General features: G+C 38.6%; 1 protein-coding gene across 2 annotated transcripts in view; it reads left to right on the top strand.

The window, feature by feature from the left end:
* The window catches only part of LOC131514303 (24-hydroxycholesterol 7-alpha-hydroxylase), a 94,568-nt gene that overhangs the window by 55,588 nt on the left and 19,965 nt on the right, over window positions 1–19,015 (top strand). For both annotated transcript variants that reach the window (XM_058734148.1, XM_058734147.1), the window contains exons 8-10: window positions 5,091–5,224; window positions 15,936–16,031; window positions 16,898–16,986. In XM_058734148.1, coding sequence (XP_058590131.1) covers window positions 5,091–5,224; window positions 15,936–16,031; window positions 16,898–16,986 — 319 coding nt within the window. The remainder of the gene's footprint in view (window positions 1–5,090; window positions 5,225–15,935; window positions 16,032–16,897; window positions 16,987–19,015) is intronic.

Genomic DNA, 19,015 nt, shown 5'->3' with positions numbered 1-19,015 from the left:
ACTTTGGTGTTGATACAGTTGACCCTTGAACAACACTGGCCTGAACTATACATGAAGTTTTTGAATAAATATATGAGACAATATTGACCTAGATACTGACAGATGATTCATTTCATAAACAGATGATATAAATTTATGGTATCATATATATAGTACAATATTGTAAATGTATTCTTGCTTCCTTATGCTTTTCTTCCTAGCATTCTCTTTTCTCTAGTTTACTTTATTCTAAGAATACAGTATATTATAGATAACATAAAATGTGTGCTATTAATTGTTTATGTTACTATTAAGGCTTCTGGTCAATACTAGGCTATTAGTAGTTAAATTGTTGGCAAGTCAAAAGTTACAGGTGGATTTTTGACTGGAGTTTGGGGGGGGTGGTCAGCACCCCTAACCCCTGCATTGTTCAAGGGTCAGCTGTGTGTCTGCTCAGAACTTCTGATTTAAATCTTATTTTTTCCCACTTAGTATGTTTCCCTCCATTGTCTTAAAGAGATAATTTTAAAACTGGTGATAGAAACCGTTTGAAACCCAGATTATTTAATAACATTCAAGAATTTCTTCTACTTCTTTCAGTCCAGCACAGTGGTTCTTAGAGTATGTTTGCTGGGCCAGCAGGCATCAATAGCACCTGAGAATTTACCAGAAATGCAGATGCTTGGGCCCTACTTCAGACTTACTGAATCAGAAACTTGGAGGGTAGGGCCTTGTGATCTGTGTTGTAACAAGCCCCTAGGTGATGCTGAGGCATGCTTAAGGTTTGAGAACTACTGGTCTAGCTTATACCAAGTTTTCAGTTAATTCTTTTTTTTTAATGTTTACTTATTTATTTTTGAGAGAGAGAGATAGACAGCGAGCAGGGGAGGGGCAGAGAGAGAGAGGGAGACAGAATCCCAAGCAGGCTCTACATTGTTGGTGCAGAGCCCGATGCAGGGCTTGAACTCACAAACTGAGATCATGGCCTAGACCAAAACCAAGAGTTGGACGCTCCACTGACTGAGCCACCCAGGTGCCCCTCAAGATGCCTTTTAGACGTGCAAGCAGTGCCATCAAGAAGCCAGTTGGATAAAAATAAGATGGAGCTCAGGAAGGTGATCAAAGGCAGATGATAAAATTCACCAGCCCACTGATGATATTTTATAGAAAAGTATTTGTTTGAAAACCACAGAAAAAGAATCTAGTTAGGGAAGAGAGGAAGGCCCAGAACCGAAACCTGGACTCTCCTGGGGCACATTCAGAGGTTGGATAAAGGAGCCACCTGTCATTAGCTCTGGCTTCAGCTGGTGTGGGCAGTCTGGGACTGCAATGAGGACCCCTGATCTTGTCACTTCCTACACTGAACTCTGTTCCAGCCAGCTGAATTCCTATTATGTGAACATGCCCTTTACTTTGGTGTATCTAATCCTTTGTTCTGATTTTACTTCTTCAGTGGAGACTCTCTGGCATCCCCTTCACACCTGCCCCTCCCCACCCACCCCAGTGTGGTCACTGTCACCACTGTGCCCCATTGCACATTGCACATTTTGATGTGGTAACACTTACCACATGTTAATTACTTTTAGTTCTGTGCCTTTTCTATCAGACTATGTACCTTGAGAGCCAAGGTTCTTCCGTTCATGTTCATCCTCAGCACTTGGACACTGCTAAGAGGTTCTCAGTAAATATCTGTTGGGTGAATGATTGGAAGAATTCCGCAGACCTGGTGTCCAATTAGTATCGGATATGCTTTCAAACTGTAATCTCCCAACTAAGGTTTCAGGGAAAAGAATCACTTTATTAGCTACGGAGCAAAATCAATCAGGAAGGTGTGGTTTCTAAAGAGTTATTACTAAATTTTCACTAATAATAATGGTAACAATAATAAATACCACCTTATATTGAACGCTTACCTCATGTTAGACACCGTGCTAAGTTTGTGTGCCATTTATAAACTCATCAGTTAGAACCTCAGAATTCCTCATTTCAACACTGTCTGGGCAAAGCACTTACCCTTCCTTTTTTCAGTTTTAGAATTTGTTGTCTTTTTAAGTGTAATATCTTTAAACCTTCAATTTCTTGTTTCCCCTGCAGTGCTTAGTTAGCACTTTGCTCTCCACTAAATGCCAAATAAATATTTGCTCACTTGATTTAGTAGTGATAGCTCTTGCATAGGCAATGATCTCAGCCATTTTTAAAAAATTTTTTTTTTTAACGTTTATTTATTTTTGAGACAGAGAGAGACAGAGCATGAGCAGGGGAGGGTCAGAGAGAGAGGGAGACACAGAATCCGAAACAGGCTCCAGGCTCTGAGCTGTCAGCACAGAGCCCGACGCGGGGCTCGAACTCACGGACCGTGAGATCATGACCTGAGCCGAAGTCAGCCGCTTAACCGACTGAGCCACCCAGGCGCCCCCATTTTTTTTTTTTTTTTCAAATAAAAAATTTCTGATTCTGACCGTGGATTCTCTAAATTAACTTTTTTTTCTGAATTAGCTTAGAAAGTCCAGGGATAGTTCAGGGAAAGTATGAAGAAGTAAAATTTTTGTTCCATGGCATATCAAGATAGTTTTCTGATGGTAATAATTCCTTTGGTTCCCAGTAACTACTTGTAGAAGATTTGGCCACATGCAAGCTGAGACATTTGACATGTGCTGGTAATGCTGAAACAAATGAAAACCAGGGTTTGTTTGTTTGTTTGTTGAAGGATTATCTCAGAGAGTATCCATAGCCAGTATATAGCTACTTATCTTTTGTGTCCTGGTTAAATAGCTATTGATGATGCTGGTGTAGGTAATGGGAGTTTTTAAAAGTTTGGGAACGTTAGCATAAATAGCTGTTTCTCCTGTGGGATTTCTCAAAACCTGTAATACGCTGATGTGTTCAGTGAATCACCAAGAGAATGCTAACATTTCCTGTGAATTTGGTTGGCCATAAAACGTTTCTTTCTGCTTTGAACTTTGGACATCTTGCAAATGCTTCATAGAACACAATTTGGAAAAACTGTGATATTTAGGTTGTGAAGATGCAGAAGCCATACCTATTATTTTCCCATCCCTGTTATGGAAAAGCAAAAGCAAAAGTTTTGTGAGACAATGTCCGTGAAGGTTAAACAAATGGCCCATAAGGTCACTGGTCTCTTTTTAAATATTAGGTTACTTAGGTCTGAGCAAATGAGCAGAAGGTCTTAGTAAAGAACAGTGCTGTGTATCACTATTTCATTGTTGGAAGTTTCATCCTTTCTTGGCCCAAGAGAGGAAGCCCCCAGATTCTCGAGTCTTCACATTTTCTAGAATGGTGTCATGGATCACCTGTAATGGCCCCAGGAGAATTCTCACTGTTGCATCACATTTATACCACCTTCCGGACCCATTACACCCATTGCCATTTTCCGAACATACCCGTGCTTTGTACAGTCTTCCTTTTGCTTTTCCTCTTTCCTTTGCCTGGACTGTTCATTCATCCATCTCCCCATGTTGAAGTTGGACCTTTGTTAATTCAGCAGTTATTTATTAAAGTCTACTCTTTGCAAGGAACTCATTATAATCATAGTTGTAGACAAAGATACTCAAAATATTTTGCTTTTCTTTTAGTTAGACATGAACCTCCCTGCTTTTTTAAAAAAATGTTTATTTATTTCTGAGACAGAGAGAGACAGAGCATGAGTGGCGGTGGGGGGGTGGGCAGAGAGAGAGGGAGACACAGAATCCAAAGCAGGCTCCAAGCTCCGATCTGTCAGCACAGAGCCCGACGCGGGGCTCGAACTCACGAACTGTGAGATCATGACCTGAGCTGAAGTTGGTTGCTCATCTGACTGAGCCACCCAGGTGCCCCTGAACCTCCCTGCTTTTATATTAGAATAAAATACCAGAATATTTTACACATCACAGAACAGTTTCCTTACTTGCATGGTGTACCAGTTAACTATAGGCTTATCTTTTACCTCCTAGTAGACTAAATGCATTGCAAGAATATCTTTTTAAAAAAAAAAAACTTTTTTAAATGTTTATTTATCTTTGAGAGAGAGAGACAGAGTACGAGTGGGGAGAGAGCAGAGAGGGAGACATAGAATCCGAACCAGGCTCCAGGCTCTGAGCTGTCAGTACAGAGCCATATGAGGGACTTGAACTCATGAACCGTGAGATCATGACCTGAGCCGAAGTCAGACGCTTAACTGACTGAGCCACCCAGGTGCCCCACAAGAATGTCTTAATTATTGTACCCTAGTAGAGCCTAACTCAACTCCTGGCCCTTACTTGGTGCTCAAGAATCTGTCAAGTTGAATAGAATGTATAGATGTCCCTATGGGTATTAGTAGAACTATAGCTTAGAAAGCCTGGTTTCAGATTTGCTTCTGACTAAGGAATTACAGATGTACTGACACGTCAGATTTCCCAGGTAGCACCCACCTATAACTGTCCTGCAGAATGGGTTTACTTTAGAACCAGATTCGTCGAGAATCTAAGACACGGCTGGAGACTCTTATCCATGCATTGCCACTACAGTTGGGAAGCAAATGTGCAACTTGGCTTAATCAAACTGACAGTGTTTTTTTACTTTTATTAACCAGTACTGTCAAAACAAATTGAAAGCTGGGTTGTTTCAAGTAATTTTCAGAATGCAAACATTTTATTTGAAATACCACTAATTAAAATGTCTAAGTGGACTGAAAGGGCCCAACTATATTTTGGGTCATGGAAAGACTGACCCCAATCCTTTTTCAGATACCTTCAATCTAAACATAAACTAAGGTATGCACATTACATTAGGAATGTTTGGTGCACCTATGTTTAGAGGGAGAGCTCATCATTCCAGATGTAATACATGTTCCTCATTGTCCCTTTCCTCATGTTCTTTTTGGACCTTCTGAAATGTATGATTGAAAAATCAAAAGCAAAACCAAAAATGAATCAGCAGGGAAGAGGCAGAAATAGCAAGCCAGGTGGCTTCTCCGATCTTTTACTTTATGCGTTTGAAGCCAATCTTCTATTGCTGTTTCCTTAAGTGGAAGGAATATTTAGGCAAGAAAGAAAGAAAGGAGTGAACCGTGAAATCACTCTCTGGCCTCTTTAGGTCGGTCTTTTAAACAAATCTTGAAATTCTCTCTACAGGTAAAGATAAGATAAAAGTATCTGAGGATGACTTGAAGAAACTCCCACTGATCAGATGGTGCATTTTGGAAACCCTTCGTTTAAGAGCCCCTGGTATCATTACTAGAAAAGTGATGAAGCCTGTTCAAATTTTGGTGAGCTTTGGTTTGGTTTTAAAATAGTCAACCTTTGAAGGAAAAAAGGTACATATTTTGCCATATGTCATTAGATAATTCCTCAAGTTCCATTAAGGAAACAGGTTACGGATGAGAGTTGTGCCGTAACATTTTTATTAATGTGAATATTTATCTGTTGGCAACTATTTTAGCTAAAATGTAAACTCTTCGATGATCATTTTGGCTATGTGATCCCACATCAGAATTAATACGATCCTATTTAGGTCAAGCAGGTGGATTAGATAGTCTGCTGAACCAGTGGGCAAGTAACCTTGAGCAATGGGTTCAGGAATTGAGGGTATGAGGAAAGTTCCTTTGGGTAACTGGAAGGTGGTTTCAGACTACAGACAACAGCCAGGGAAACAGCGGGAAAGCTGTGGATGATAGCAACTGATATTAGCAGCCAGCAGCTGAGTGAGGGAGAGAGGTCCTTCCTATGAGCAAAGTAGGAGAAAATTTGCAAGTGCTCCATGGCAGCTATGTTCGTGTGGCTGACTTTTAATTCCGTATTTGGCAAATCAGTCAGGCAGAACAAAATATTTTTTTTTTCAGAATGACTTGACTTAGGGCCTGCATTATCCAGATAGATCACATTTACTCAGCTCTCAACTCTTGTTTGCTTTTTAATAATACAGTTTGATACAGTTTTTAGTAGTGAAAGACAAAAGAGACAAAAAAAAATCAAAATTTTATAAAAGTTGCAGCTACACCCAAAGGAGACCTAGTTTATTTACCTGGTCTTACATACATTACAGCATTTAGTTTTGGTGGGATTTTAACAGTTTATGCTTTTAAATAATCTATTAGTTACTTTAAAATATCAGTATAAAAAGATATGCTTTGAGGAGATATAATCAAACAACTTGGTGCAATTGAGTAGAGGAATGTGTTTATTACTCTGAATAGTACTATAGTTTATATTGAACTTTTGTTAAACCTTATTTATATTCTGGCTAACAGATAATTAGCTGAAATACAGAAGTTATTTGTCTGCCAGTAGGTATCTTGATTGTTATTTTAAGTATACAGGTGCCATACATGCTTTGTGAGATTTATACCTACATATTTCAGTTATTTTGGAGCTTTTGTAAGTGGCATTTAAAAAAATTTTGGTTCTCAATTGTACATTACTTGTTTGTAGAAACGCAGTTGATTTTTATGTGTTCACCTTGTACTTACAACTTTGCAAAACTCAATGTGCTTTTTGGTCCTACAAGTGTTTTTATAGATTCCTTGGGAATTTTTATGTAGGTATTTTATTTCTTTTATTTCTTTTTCTTGCCTTATTGCCCTGGCTCTGACTTCCAGCACTGTGTTGAATAACAGTAGTGACAACAGATATTCTTGCCTTAAGGGGAAAGTATTAAGGGGAAAATCTTCCACCATTAAGCTCGGTTTTTAGTGTGTTTTTGGTAGATGCTTCTTATCAAGTTGAGGAAATTTCCTTCTATTTCTAATTTACTGAGAATTTTAATCATGAATGGGTGTTGGAGTTTGTCCAGTGCTTTTCCTGCATCAGTAGATATAATCATATGCTTTTTCTTCTTTAATCTATTGCTGTGATGGATTACATTTATGGATTTTTGAATGTTGAACCAGCCTTTCATAGACATGAAAGACATGTCATGCTAGGCATGACATTCTGGAATAAATGTCATTTGATCATGTTGTCTAATTCTTTTTATACATTGTTAAATTTGTTTCACTGATATTTTGTTGAGGATTTTTTGCCTGGAAGTTCCTAAGAGATAGTGATCTGTAGTTTTGTTTTCTGCTTTCTTACCTTTCTTTCTTTCTTTCTTTCTTTCTTTCTTTCTTTCTTTCTTTCTTTCATACTGTTTTGTCTGGTTTCTATATCATGATAATGTCTTAAAAGATGTTTTATGCTTGTCCTGCCCTCTTTTCATAAGCACTCAGATTCCTTTCTTTACTTCTTTCCTCTCCCATTCTCTCTCCTTTCTCTCTCTCTTTCTTCTTCTTCCTTAATTCTTTCTTTTTCTCGCATTTCCTCTTTCTGATCTCATTTTTCAGGCCTTTTACCCTGGAACCTCTCTCCTTTTAAGTTCCCATTTAGTTCTTTAGTTCCCATAGTTCTTTACTAACTATGCCCTTCACTAAAACAGGGAGAAAAAAACCACAAGAATCTTCATATCTATATATCTATCTATATCATATCTATGGAAGAATAAGATATATTCTTCCGGTTACTTTTGTACTATCTTCTCTGTAACTTTCAGTGTGGTTATGTGACTTCAACACGTTCTGTCTCAGACTTCCTTGACCATTGTTCTGCCTGCCTCATATATGACTGCTCTATACCCTCCTTCTCAAACTTAACACCCAGCTTGTGCTATTTCATTAGCTCAGTATGTGAGGTCATCACATGATAATTTTATAATGAAAAAGTTTAAACTATTACATAAATACATTTTCTGGCAGACAGACCCAAACCAAAGACCTTTAGGCACATGCCAGTTTCCAATCAACATGGTGCACTTTTGAAATTGTATTCTTTTTAGCTTCTGCTATCCTGACCTTCAGCATTCTTTTTTTTTTTTTTAAATATATATAATTCATTGTCAAGTTAGCTAACATACAGTGTATATAGTGTGTTCTTGGTTTTGGGGGTAGATTCCGTGATTCGTCACTTACATACAACGCCCAGTGCTCATCCCAACAGGTGCCCTCCTCAGTGCCCATCACCCATTTCCCCATCCCTCGTCCCCCATCATGCTGTTCATTTACTTTTTTTTTAACTTGATTATACTTATACCTCAACCCTTCTTTTTTCAAATAGGTACTATTTGTCCTTACTATTCTCTTGCCATACTAATTATCCTCTTATTTTTCCTTTGTTTTTTACTGTACCACCACCTGAAATCTGTCTTCTGTGCCCTATTTTTTTCCCTTTGAGCGGAAGCTTTCCACTGGACAAATGTTAGTTTTTTGCTTATTTCGGTTTGCTTCTCATTTGGGGACCCTTGAAGATGACTCAGTCTATTTCTTCCTTCCTTGTATTTTTATTTTACCATAAGGTGTTGTTACAAATGTATTTGTTTTTCGTCATGCAACTGACTTAATTGCGGGTCAGGATGCAATATTGGCACTAACACAGTCACTATATTCTACTGCTCCATTCACCAACCTGAAAACCTCCTCTATCCTTAAGCAAGTGGCTCTTGGAAGAGCTTTTAACCACATGTTCTTACCAGGGTCGTGCTTAACTAAGGGAGGTTATAAATTTGTTGTGGCCATTAACACCTCATATTTTTTCAAAAGCAATTTTGCTCATTCAAGAACTTTACCTAGAAAAACACCTAAGTTCAAACATATGCAACACGTATATACTCAAGTATATACAACTCCCCATGACCCGTTAGCCATACAACTATCTCACATGCTCCTTGTATGGCACCAGTACAGAAACCTATGTTTCATTATAGTGTAAATCTGCCATTTAGACACTTTTTAACATTATTACACTTTTCATGCATCCAGCACTTGCGTATTTATCTCGATAGCCTTGTAATAGTCCACTGAATTCATAGCTTAAGTATTTCATTATTTCCTAACTCTTGAGAATTTAGGTTGGTTTCCTTTGTGGTTACTTTAATGTGGAGACTATTTGCATCTTTGTGCATAGTACATTTTTTTAAAATATTTTATTTCTTCTAGGGGCGCCTGGGTGGCGCAGTCGGTTAAGCGTCCGACTTCAGCCAGGTCACGATCTCGCGGTCCGTGAGTTCGAGCCCCGCGTCAGGCTCTGGGTTGATGGCTCGGAGCCTGGAGCCTGTTTCCGATTCTGTGTCTCCCTCTCTCTCTGCCCCTCCCCCGTTCATGCTCTGTCTCTCTCTGTCCCAAAAATAAATAAAAAACGTTGAAAAAAAAAATATTTTATTTCTTTTTGAGACAGAGCATGAGTGAGGAAGGGGCAGAGAGAGAGGGAAACACAGAATCCGAAGCAGGCTCCGGGCTCCGAACTGTCAGCACAGAGCCCAACGTGGGGCTCGAACCCACCACCCGTGAGCTCATGACCTGAGCCGAAGTTGGACGCTTAACCAACTGAGCCACCCAGGCGCCCCCATAGTACATTTTTTTAATGATTATTCTTGAGTTATACTTTAATAGTGGATTATTGGTCCAAGGGAATAAACACATTTATGATTCACTGCATACAATCCTCTTACAAAACTGAACTGTTTTTATAATTCCAACATTATAGATTCTCAATAAAAATTTTTAATTAAAAGTGATAGATATCTGAAACAATTTGAGAAGTTGTAGAAAAAAAAATCATAATCTCTTATCTCCACTTCCTCAAACTCACACTTTCTTCCTAGGGGCCAGTGGATCCAGGCTCATTCCAAGCCCTGCTGGTGTCTCTTTTACTGATCACGCAACCCAGAGACGTGCTCAGGCTGCTATCTTCCAAGAATGTTCTAGAACTCCTTTTCCTTATTTTTCACAATATACTTTTAACTTTTTTTTTCAAACTTTTAAATGTTTACTTATTTTTGAGAGAGAGAGAGAGAGAAACCATGCAAGTAGGGGAGGTGCAGAAGAAAGGGAGACACAGAATCTGAAGCAGGCTCCAGGCTCTGAGCTGTCAGCACACAGCCCGATGCAGGGCTCGAACTCACGAACTGTGAGATCATGACCTGAGCTGAAGTCAGATGTTTAGCTGACTGAGCCACCCAGGCGCCCCTACAATATATTTTTAATATTTGTAAAAGGTACAAATATGACCTTTGTTTCTGTACTTACTATTTCTTTTATAAATTAAATGTATACAACCTTTCTCCTTTTAGGAGGCATAAACTAATCACTGTGAACTTCTCCCTGCAGAGTTGAGGCTTTAATTTTGAAAATGACAACTTGAATAGCTTTTTCTTCTTATTTCATAAACAAATCTTGGTAATTAGTTTTAAAAAGGAAACCATAATGAGGCACCTGGGTGGCTCAGTAGGTTAAGCATCGACTTCGGCTCAGGTCATGATCTCGCAGTTTGTGAGTTTGAGCCCCACATCGGGCTCTGTGCTGACAGCTCAGAGCCTGGAGCCTGCTTCAGATTCTGTTACTCCGTCTCTCTCTGCCCCTCCCCTGCTCACGCTCTCTCTCTCTCTCTCTCTCTTTCTTTCTCTCTCTCTCTCAAAAAGAAATAAACGTTAAAAAATAAACAAAAAAATATAAAAAGGAAACTATAAAAAAACACTAAAAGAAGAGAATAAAGATTGCTTAAAATTTCACAAGTCTGATAACCACTTGAACATTTTGGTATTCTGATAATTTCAGATTTTTTTTTTCCTGTAGTCTGTGCATTTTTAAAAACTCAATTAGGACCATGCTATGCTAATTTTCTCATAATCAGCTTTTATGTTAGTAATAGTTACAAAAGTTTTCTGTATCAGTAGAGGACATCTACACAGCTTTGAATTGCAGCATGATGATCTAATATGTGGATATAACATAGATTTCTAAATCAGCTGTCTATGCCTGAATGCGTATGGCTTCCGGGTGTTTACTGTTACGAACAGGGCAGAGATGGGCATCCATATGGCCAAATCCTGGTTTACAGTAGTAATTATTTCCTTGGTATGAATTCATACAACTTGGTCCTTCTAGGCTTCATATGTTTTGTAAAACAGGTGGAATGTCTTTATTGAATATATCGATGTGTTCCCAGAAATTTGGATTATGAAAAATGCTTTGAATGGGATCATCCATATCAAGTAGTGGTGGGGGTTCGTGTTTTCTTCCCTGTGGGGCAACTGGTCACATTTCTTGCTGTGAATGCTTGAAGTGCTCTCCTACTGCTCTTTCCTAATGCAGTCTGAACATGGTCTCCTTTATTTATTTCCCTGTACTGATTCCTTCCTATATTTTTGGAACAAATTAAGATGGGCATACGCCATCTGCTTTCTTTGATTTGTTCCTTCTTTTCTTTTTTTTTCCTTCTTTTTCTTTCTTATATCATCTTTACAAAACTCTTTTTTTTTTCAAAGTTTTTTTTAAATTTATTTTTGGGACAGAGAGAGACAGAGCATGAACGGGGGAGGGGCAGAGAGAGAGGGAGACACAGAATCAGAAACAGGCTCCAGGCTCCGAGCCATCAGCCCTGAGCCTGACGCGGGGCTCGAACTCACGGACCGCGAGATTGTGACCTGGCTGAAGTCGGACGCTCAACCGACTGCGCCACCCAGGCGCCCCTTTACAAAACTCTTAAACTTCTACCTGTACTCTGTTTTTAAGGTTTCATACTTTTGGTACGCAGGTAATCTTCAAGAATACCCAGGAAAGAATAAACAAGGAAGTGTTAGAAAATATGAATGATTAAAGAATACTAATTATCTTCTCGAGGTATTGAAACATATTATAAAACCACAACGGTTAAAATGGTATGGTAGTGGTGTCAGACTTAATGTTCACTATCAATATAACAGGCTGGATAGGTAACATAGAAACAAGTCCCTTCGTATCCAAGAGTGTAATATAGAATAAGTGAATCGTAAATCAATGAAGAGGGAAGAGATTAACATATGGTTTGGGATGACTGGCTAGAAAGTGGGTATTTTTTAACTTTTAGAGTAGTTCTCAAACTTTTTGTTCTCAGGATCCCTTTATACTCTTAGCATTATTGGTTTTTTGTTTTGTTTTTTTTTATGTTTATTTATTTTTGAGAGACAGAGAGACCAGCAGGGGAAGGGCAGAGAGAGAGGGAGACACAGAATCCAAAGCAGCCTCCAGGCTCTGAGCTGTCAGCACAGACCTGACATGGGGCTGGAACCCACAAACTGTGAGATCATGACCTGAGCTGAAGTTGGACGCTCAACCCACTGAGGCACCCAGGTGCCCCTATCCTCTTAGCATTATTAGAGACCCCAAAGATTTTTACCTATCTTAGTCATATCTATCAATATTTAATGTATTAGAGGGGCATCTGGGTGGCTCAGTTGGTTAAGCGTCTGACTTCGGCTCAGGTCATGATCTCACGGTTTGTGAGTTCGAGCTCCACATCACACTCTGCGCTGACAGCTTAGAGCCTGGAGCCTGCTTCGGATTCTGTGTCTCCCTGTCTCTCTGCCCCTCTCCCACTTGTGCTTTATCTCTGTCTCTCAAAAATGAACATTAAAAAAATTAAAAAATATTTGCTGTATTAGAAACTAAAACTGAGAAATTGCTATAATATTTATTTGCTAATTAATTTAAAAATAATAAGAAACCTACTACATGTTAAAATAATAGCATGGTTTTATGAAACATAACTATATTTTCCAAAACATAAAAAATGTGGGAGAATAGCATTATTTTAAGATTTTGCAAATCTGTCTAATGCCTTGCTAATAGAGGACATCTGGGTTCCCATAAATGTGTCTGGAATCAATCTGTTGTGATATATTTTTTCCATTGATGGAAATGAAGAAAATTCAGCCTCACACAGACATGTCACTGGAAAAGGAATCAATATTTCAATAACTTTTTCAGATATGTCTGCTTTCTAATACCTCATTGAAATGCAACAGTGGGAGTTTCCTAAAAGTTTGTTATAATCTGAAATATCAATGAATTTATTGTATTCAGTTATGTCAAAATCCACTGGTTTGTCCTATACTTTGAATCTTGTACCCAGGCATGATTTTTGACCTAGCACAGCCTCTGGAAAGGTCTTAAGAACTCCCAGAAGGTTCTAGGCCCCCTTGAGAATCACTATTTTAGAGAAAAAAGGGCTGCCAAATCTTGGGATTCATCAATGAAACCACAAAGATGAACAGATTTAAATGTATCACATCAAAATTTAACATGTATTTTTTTAAGTATAATCCAAATTAAATGTAAACCAAAAATTAAGAACAAATGTTAATGTAAGTATAACAGGGGTAAATAATGTTAATATTTAAAGAACTCACATATCAATAAATAAAGCACTAATATTGCATAAATTAATGAGGACAGAACATGAACACAAAAGTTCATAGAAGAAAATAACTTAACATGGAAAAATGCTCAACAAAGACATAAAGATTTATACAGTAACCAAAAATAACCTATTAAATGTCAGATTAGCAGAGAAGAGGGCAGTGAAATTGACACTAAAATATTATAGGTAGAAACCTATTTAGCTACCAGATTTGAGGGAACAGTTGAGCAAAATGTATTAACAGCCTTTAAAAATGTCCATGCCCTATATTTTCTGAACATCTATGTTAAAAGATTTTATGTGAAAAAATGCTTCATGGAAGAAGATGCTTTTGATGGCATTATTTATTATAGAAAGAAAAGCCAGGGAATGATTAAATTATTTATGATTAATCTGCCCAATGAAAGATGAAAGAGACATTGGAGACAAAACTGTTCACAATGAGTCCACACTATAAAGAAAAAATACTTATGCTATAATATTAGGTGAACAACGTAAGTTTCCAAAATTAACTATTCATCAGGATAAAGACTATGTTTAACAACAACAACAACACTAAACTGTTCGGTAAAAATACTGGAAGGAAGTCTAGCCGGTTGATGGGTGTTTTTTTGTTGTCAGCTTTCTGGTTGTTTTTTCGCTTTTTCTATTTTTCTGAATTTTCCAAAATTTGGATAGAGAACATTTTTTATCATGTAAAAGAGTGTACTTTTTGATTTTTAGCCTTTTTTTTTTTTTTTTTTGCAATGTAATCACGGAAAGTATGTGCCTCAAATCCCCTCCTGTGGATGTTTTGCCTTTCTATAGGACTGCTGCTTTCTCTTCAAAATTCTACATTCTTTGCAACCACTTTGCTCTCAGTATCCTTCTTGAGCTACAACAAAGAGTGCTGCCTTCTGTTCCCTCTTTAAGAAAACCCCATCTCCATGCTAGCAAATTAAGCTCACTGGGCCTCACAGTATCCCTATGAAGGGGGCCGGCCAGGCTCAATGCTGCCTACCTGAGAGACACAGTCTTACAACACAGAGAAGCTGTGATTTTGATGGCAATCTGTGTTCTGGTCCTAGGATTGTTTCGTCTCCCTTTTGGTCTTTCCCTTCATGTGCCGTGTAGACGATGACAGCGACTGTTAGATGGGACGATGATGTCCTTTTGCTCAGAGGTTCCTTTGCTCAGAGGTTCAACCGGCTCTCACATTCCTTTATGCCATTCATCAGCCTGGCATTTGCTGCTGTGACAGGAACTTCTTTCTGGTCTCCTCCCTGTTGCTAACGTTAATTCTGTGACTGAGATTCCATTTGAAGGCTTCTACTAGCCCGTGTTGTAGGCTCTGGCAGTCAGTCTCCAAGTCACAGTCATGGGTCAACAGCCAGCCGCTAAAGAGGTGTATGCGGTAAGGAGGGGAAGGGCACCAGTTGACCCGCCTGGAGCCCTGTCCCAGGGCTGTCCCTGGTCCTGCCCCCAAACACGCATCAAGGCCCTCTGCAGCTGATCTCGAGGTCAGGCATGACCACTCTAACCTCAGTTCCGCCAGAGGTAGAAGGAACAGATAGGCTTGAGATCTCCTAAGTCTTTTTCTACTTTAAAAATGGTAAGAGGACACCAGCGAAATCCCCTCTCTCTTCCTTGTTTGGGAGCTCTCTCAGCACTTAGTACTGCAGTGGCCAAACCTTAAGCAATATTCAGTCCCCAGTGGAGCTAACAGGGTTTCTCTCTGGTTAAAAAATGATGGCCCATTCCCATATGCCACTCCCTGCTACTATAAAAAGACATATTTGTAATTGTAATGTGCTCATGTTCTAGAAGCAGAAGATAAGTGTTTTTGTGAATATCTTGAGGACATTTCAAACTTACTCAGGGTTAAATAGATATGACTTCCAATGATTGGCGATGGGAGTTACTAACAGAATGTGCCTTAGGAAAGTTGATAGCTATCTACTGGTTACACACCATGGGAGAGCCCTTTGTCCTATGGTTCCTGAACATGATGAAGTCAGGGTGATTTTATGACATGGTTTTTAGTTCTTAGTATAGTTTATATATTAGAAAACCTATGATAACATAAACGGGGAAGGATAATTCAGAAACGCACTGCTTAACCTCAGTCCCACAGCCACAGCGTTCCCAAACACCAAACCAATCAAGAAACACACAGCACTCAGTGTCCCGTGTCTTCCTAACCAGTTGTCTTCATATTCTTCATATTATTTCTGCCCTAATAGCTGTTTCTGGAGAGGAAAAAGAGAGAGAGAGTGAGTGAGAGAGAGAGAGAGAGAGAGAGAGAGAGAGACTCCACTGCCTCTGCCCTGATACTGTCATCAATGTCCCCGGGGATAGGAGACACCCACTGTTCCCACCCTCAGTGCTGTTATGGCCACTGTCCTGTCTCAGAGTTAGATTTTTCTATTCCGCGACCTGGGGATTCACTGTGGTTCCCATCAAAAGCACTTGCTACCAACCCCATTATCAAACATCCAAAGCTGCATTACATCAGACATATACTAGTATCTAAAATCTTCACATTTATCTAATATATTTCCCCCATGTAACCAAATGTGTATGCACATGTAACTAATCATCAGAATTAGAATGTAGTCATTGCTTAAGTTGGAAAACAGAAATGATCCTTCCAGGAAAGAATTAGATTTTCTCGCCATTGATTTATAAAATGTATATGTCTTCTCTACAATATAGTTGGAGCATTATTTTTAATGACCCAAACTCTCTTTAAAGCAGATTTCCAAAAATAACTTGAAACTGATTTTTCTATTATAGAATTACACTGTTCCTTCCGGTGACCTGTTGATGTTGTCTCCATTTTGGCTGCATAGAAATCCAAAATATTTTCCTGAACCTGAAGTGTTCAAACCTGTAAGTCCTCTCTTTCAAAATGCATTACCCTTTGATTTTAATTTCCTTTATGGTGGGAATATGAATTCATAGATTAACTACAACTGTGTCATTTAGCAGACCTGTTTCTCTCTGTGGTCTAACCAAGTCGACAACAGAGTAAAAATCAGACTTGTAATATGGATGGGTATAACACAAATGAGATAGCAAGGTTTTTGAAATAAGCTTCACCAACTTGAAAATAAATGATCTGAAACCAGCAAAGTATGTTAAAGTGAATATGTCTGGTTCTGAAAGAAGACTTATTTTATATTCATCAGGCAATTGCTCCTGTTGTTAGTTTCCAAGGAGTACTAAAAACAAATGAAACAAGACAAATTAAAGCTGTTCTCTGCTGTTTCTTAAAATTGGGGGGTTACAAGGCTAAGCAGAATCTTAAGAGGTCATTTAGTCCATCCTCTGTCTTTAGGTACAAATTAAAAAAAAAATGGCATCCAGATGTATTCATTCCACATCCCAAGCTCCTTCCAATAGGCAGAGCCGCCAGTAACTTACTAGATTTATTACCAAGGACAATTTTGTGATGGAGCCTGAGATCTTATTATAAATAGTCTTCCTTTTCTGAGGTCAGTTCTGTGGTTGATTTACATTATCATTTACGTTTACCACTTAACAAAATTCTTTTTAAACCTTTTTATTTATTAGTTCACATTCCAAAAACACAATTGTGCCTGATATGAATAACAGGTTGGAAAAAAAATTACCAACAGCCCTGCAACTTTATATGCAAGGATTAGCTGTACAAAGTCATTTTTAGCCTAGAGAAATAAAGTTAAGCTTATTTATATAAGACTGATTTGGAAAAAAAAAATGATTTCTTCCCACAGGAACGTTGGAAAAAGGCAAATTTAGAGAAGAATGCTTTCTTGGACGGGTTCATGGCATTTGGAAGCGGGAAGTACCAGTGTCCTGGGAGGTCAGTGAGACAGCTGGGCCACATTTATCCAGAAAGTCTGCAGAGACATGATGGCTCGGAGGGGGGAACATCTTTGGCTTAATCTCCCTTTTCTTTATTACCAAACTACAGGGAGATCCGGGAGACCACATTTTGTTTGGTTGGCTGGTCGGATTGCACGATGTCCTTGTGGGAATGTCTACGGTGGCTTCTGATGGGAGACTTCATCAGAACCAAATATGACAGTCGCAGCTGCATGATGAAAGCAGGGTTTAGGTTTCAAATGTTCAGCTTTCCTATGAGGATACATTCAAAGTTGCTTGAGTTCCACCTTTTAGAAAATTAAGTCTGAAGTATACTATTTCTTTACAACGTTCTCATGGGCCTGTGCTGGGGTTACAGACCATCCGTAGCTTGGAGCAGAGCGGCACCTTACTAAATGGTTTCTGTTTGTTGGGGCAGTTTGGTTCTAGGAAATCTTTCTTCTGGATCCTTTCAGAGTTAAATTAATCTGGTCCCCAGGACTGCGATGCTCACTGCGATGTTGTGTTCTAGTGCAAGTGTCCAGCACTTAATGAAAGTTATTTTATGTTTATTTATGTGATCAGAAGCTGTTTTGAACACCTTGCCTGGGCCAGGCCTTCTGTTCATTACGATAGAGCACTGAGGAACATGGACTTAGTCCCTAACTTCATAAAACTTACACTCTACCTGAAATAGGTCCCATTTCTTCACCAGGGACGATTCTGTTGGAGAAATATTAGTATCTGTTTGTAACCAAGTCTCACTCAGTGAATGTACAAATCCTTTAAAAGTCGTTATATCACAAAAGTTGTAGTTTTTAAATTTAAGAAGTCAGTTGTTTTCATTGTTTGAGCAGGAATGCTAATCCATATCTATAATTATGACTTACTCCACAGCATGCATTCTACCCCTCTTTTGTTTTATGGTTGATAGCATCAGTAAGCTTTTAGTAATTCATATTTCCCCCAAAATGGTTTTAAATAGTCTTAGCTAACCATGGAAATTCTGTCTTCATTTTTACTCATTTATTTTAATTTATTTTAATCTTTATTTTTGAGAGAGAGAGAGACAGTGTAATCTTTATTTATTTTTGAGAGAGAGAGAGTGAGTGGGGAAGGAACAGAGAGAGGGAGACACAGAATCTGAAGCAGGTTCCAGGCTCTGAGCTGTCAGCACAGAGCCCGATGCGGGGCTCGAACTCGCGGACTGTGAGATCATGACCTGAGCCGAAGTTGGACACTTAACTGACTGAGTCACCCAGGTGCCCCAGTATCTTCCTTTTAAAAAGTCATTCTAGGAGTCTAAGGGTAAGCAAATTGGTGCCTAGTGTTTCCCTGGAGCAACGATTTGTCCTGGAGTAGGTAGTTGACCTAAACTCATCGATCAGACCTAAAGGAGAGACTTTTCTTCCATAGCTGGGATAGAGGCCCCCGCTTTGTCCTTTCCCATTGAATATGTGTGTATATATATATATATATACATATATATATATATGTATATATATATATATATATGGGTGTATATATATGTATATATATACATATATATGGGTGTATATATATGTATGTATATATACATATACATATACAAGGAGCATATATACATATATGGATATGTCTATATCCATATATATATATATATATATATATACATACATATATATGGATATAGACATAAACATTATTTTTTAGAGCAGTTTGAGTTGAAGGTTTCATTGTTGAGAGCTGAAAGCATGCTGATTTACACATCAAGAAACTCCAAAGTCTAACATTGTAACTGAGTGCAGATCCTTTAGGAGCACAGTATAATAAGCAAACATTATCAAGGAAAACCTCTATGTTCATCCTGACTTTCATATTACTTTCACTTTAGAGAAGCATTTTTTCTTTTTTGGTGGGAACGTGCACACAGGTGTGTGGGGGTGGGGGGCAGAGAATCTTAAGCAGGCTCCACACTCAGTGCTGAGCCTGACACGTGAGCTCAATCCCATGACTCTGGGATCATGACCTGAGCCGAAATCAAGACC

The sequence above is a fragment of the Neofelis nebulosa genome, chromosome 6, assembly GCF_028018385.1.
Source record: "Neofelis nebulosa isolate mNeoNeb1 chromosome 6, mNeoNeb1.pri, whole genome shotgun sequence".
NCBI lineage: Eukaryota > Metazoa > Chordata > Mammalia > Carnivora > Felidae > Neofelis > Neofelis nebulosa.
The sequence above is the reverse complement of the archived record's forward strand: the minus strand, read 5'-3'. Positions and strand labels throughout refer to the sequence as shown.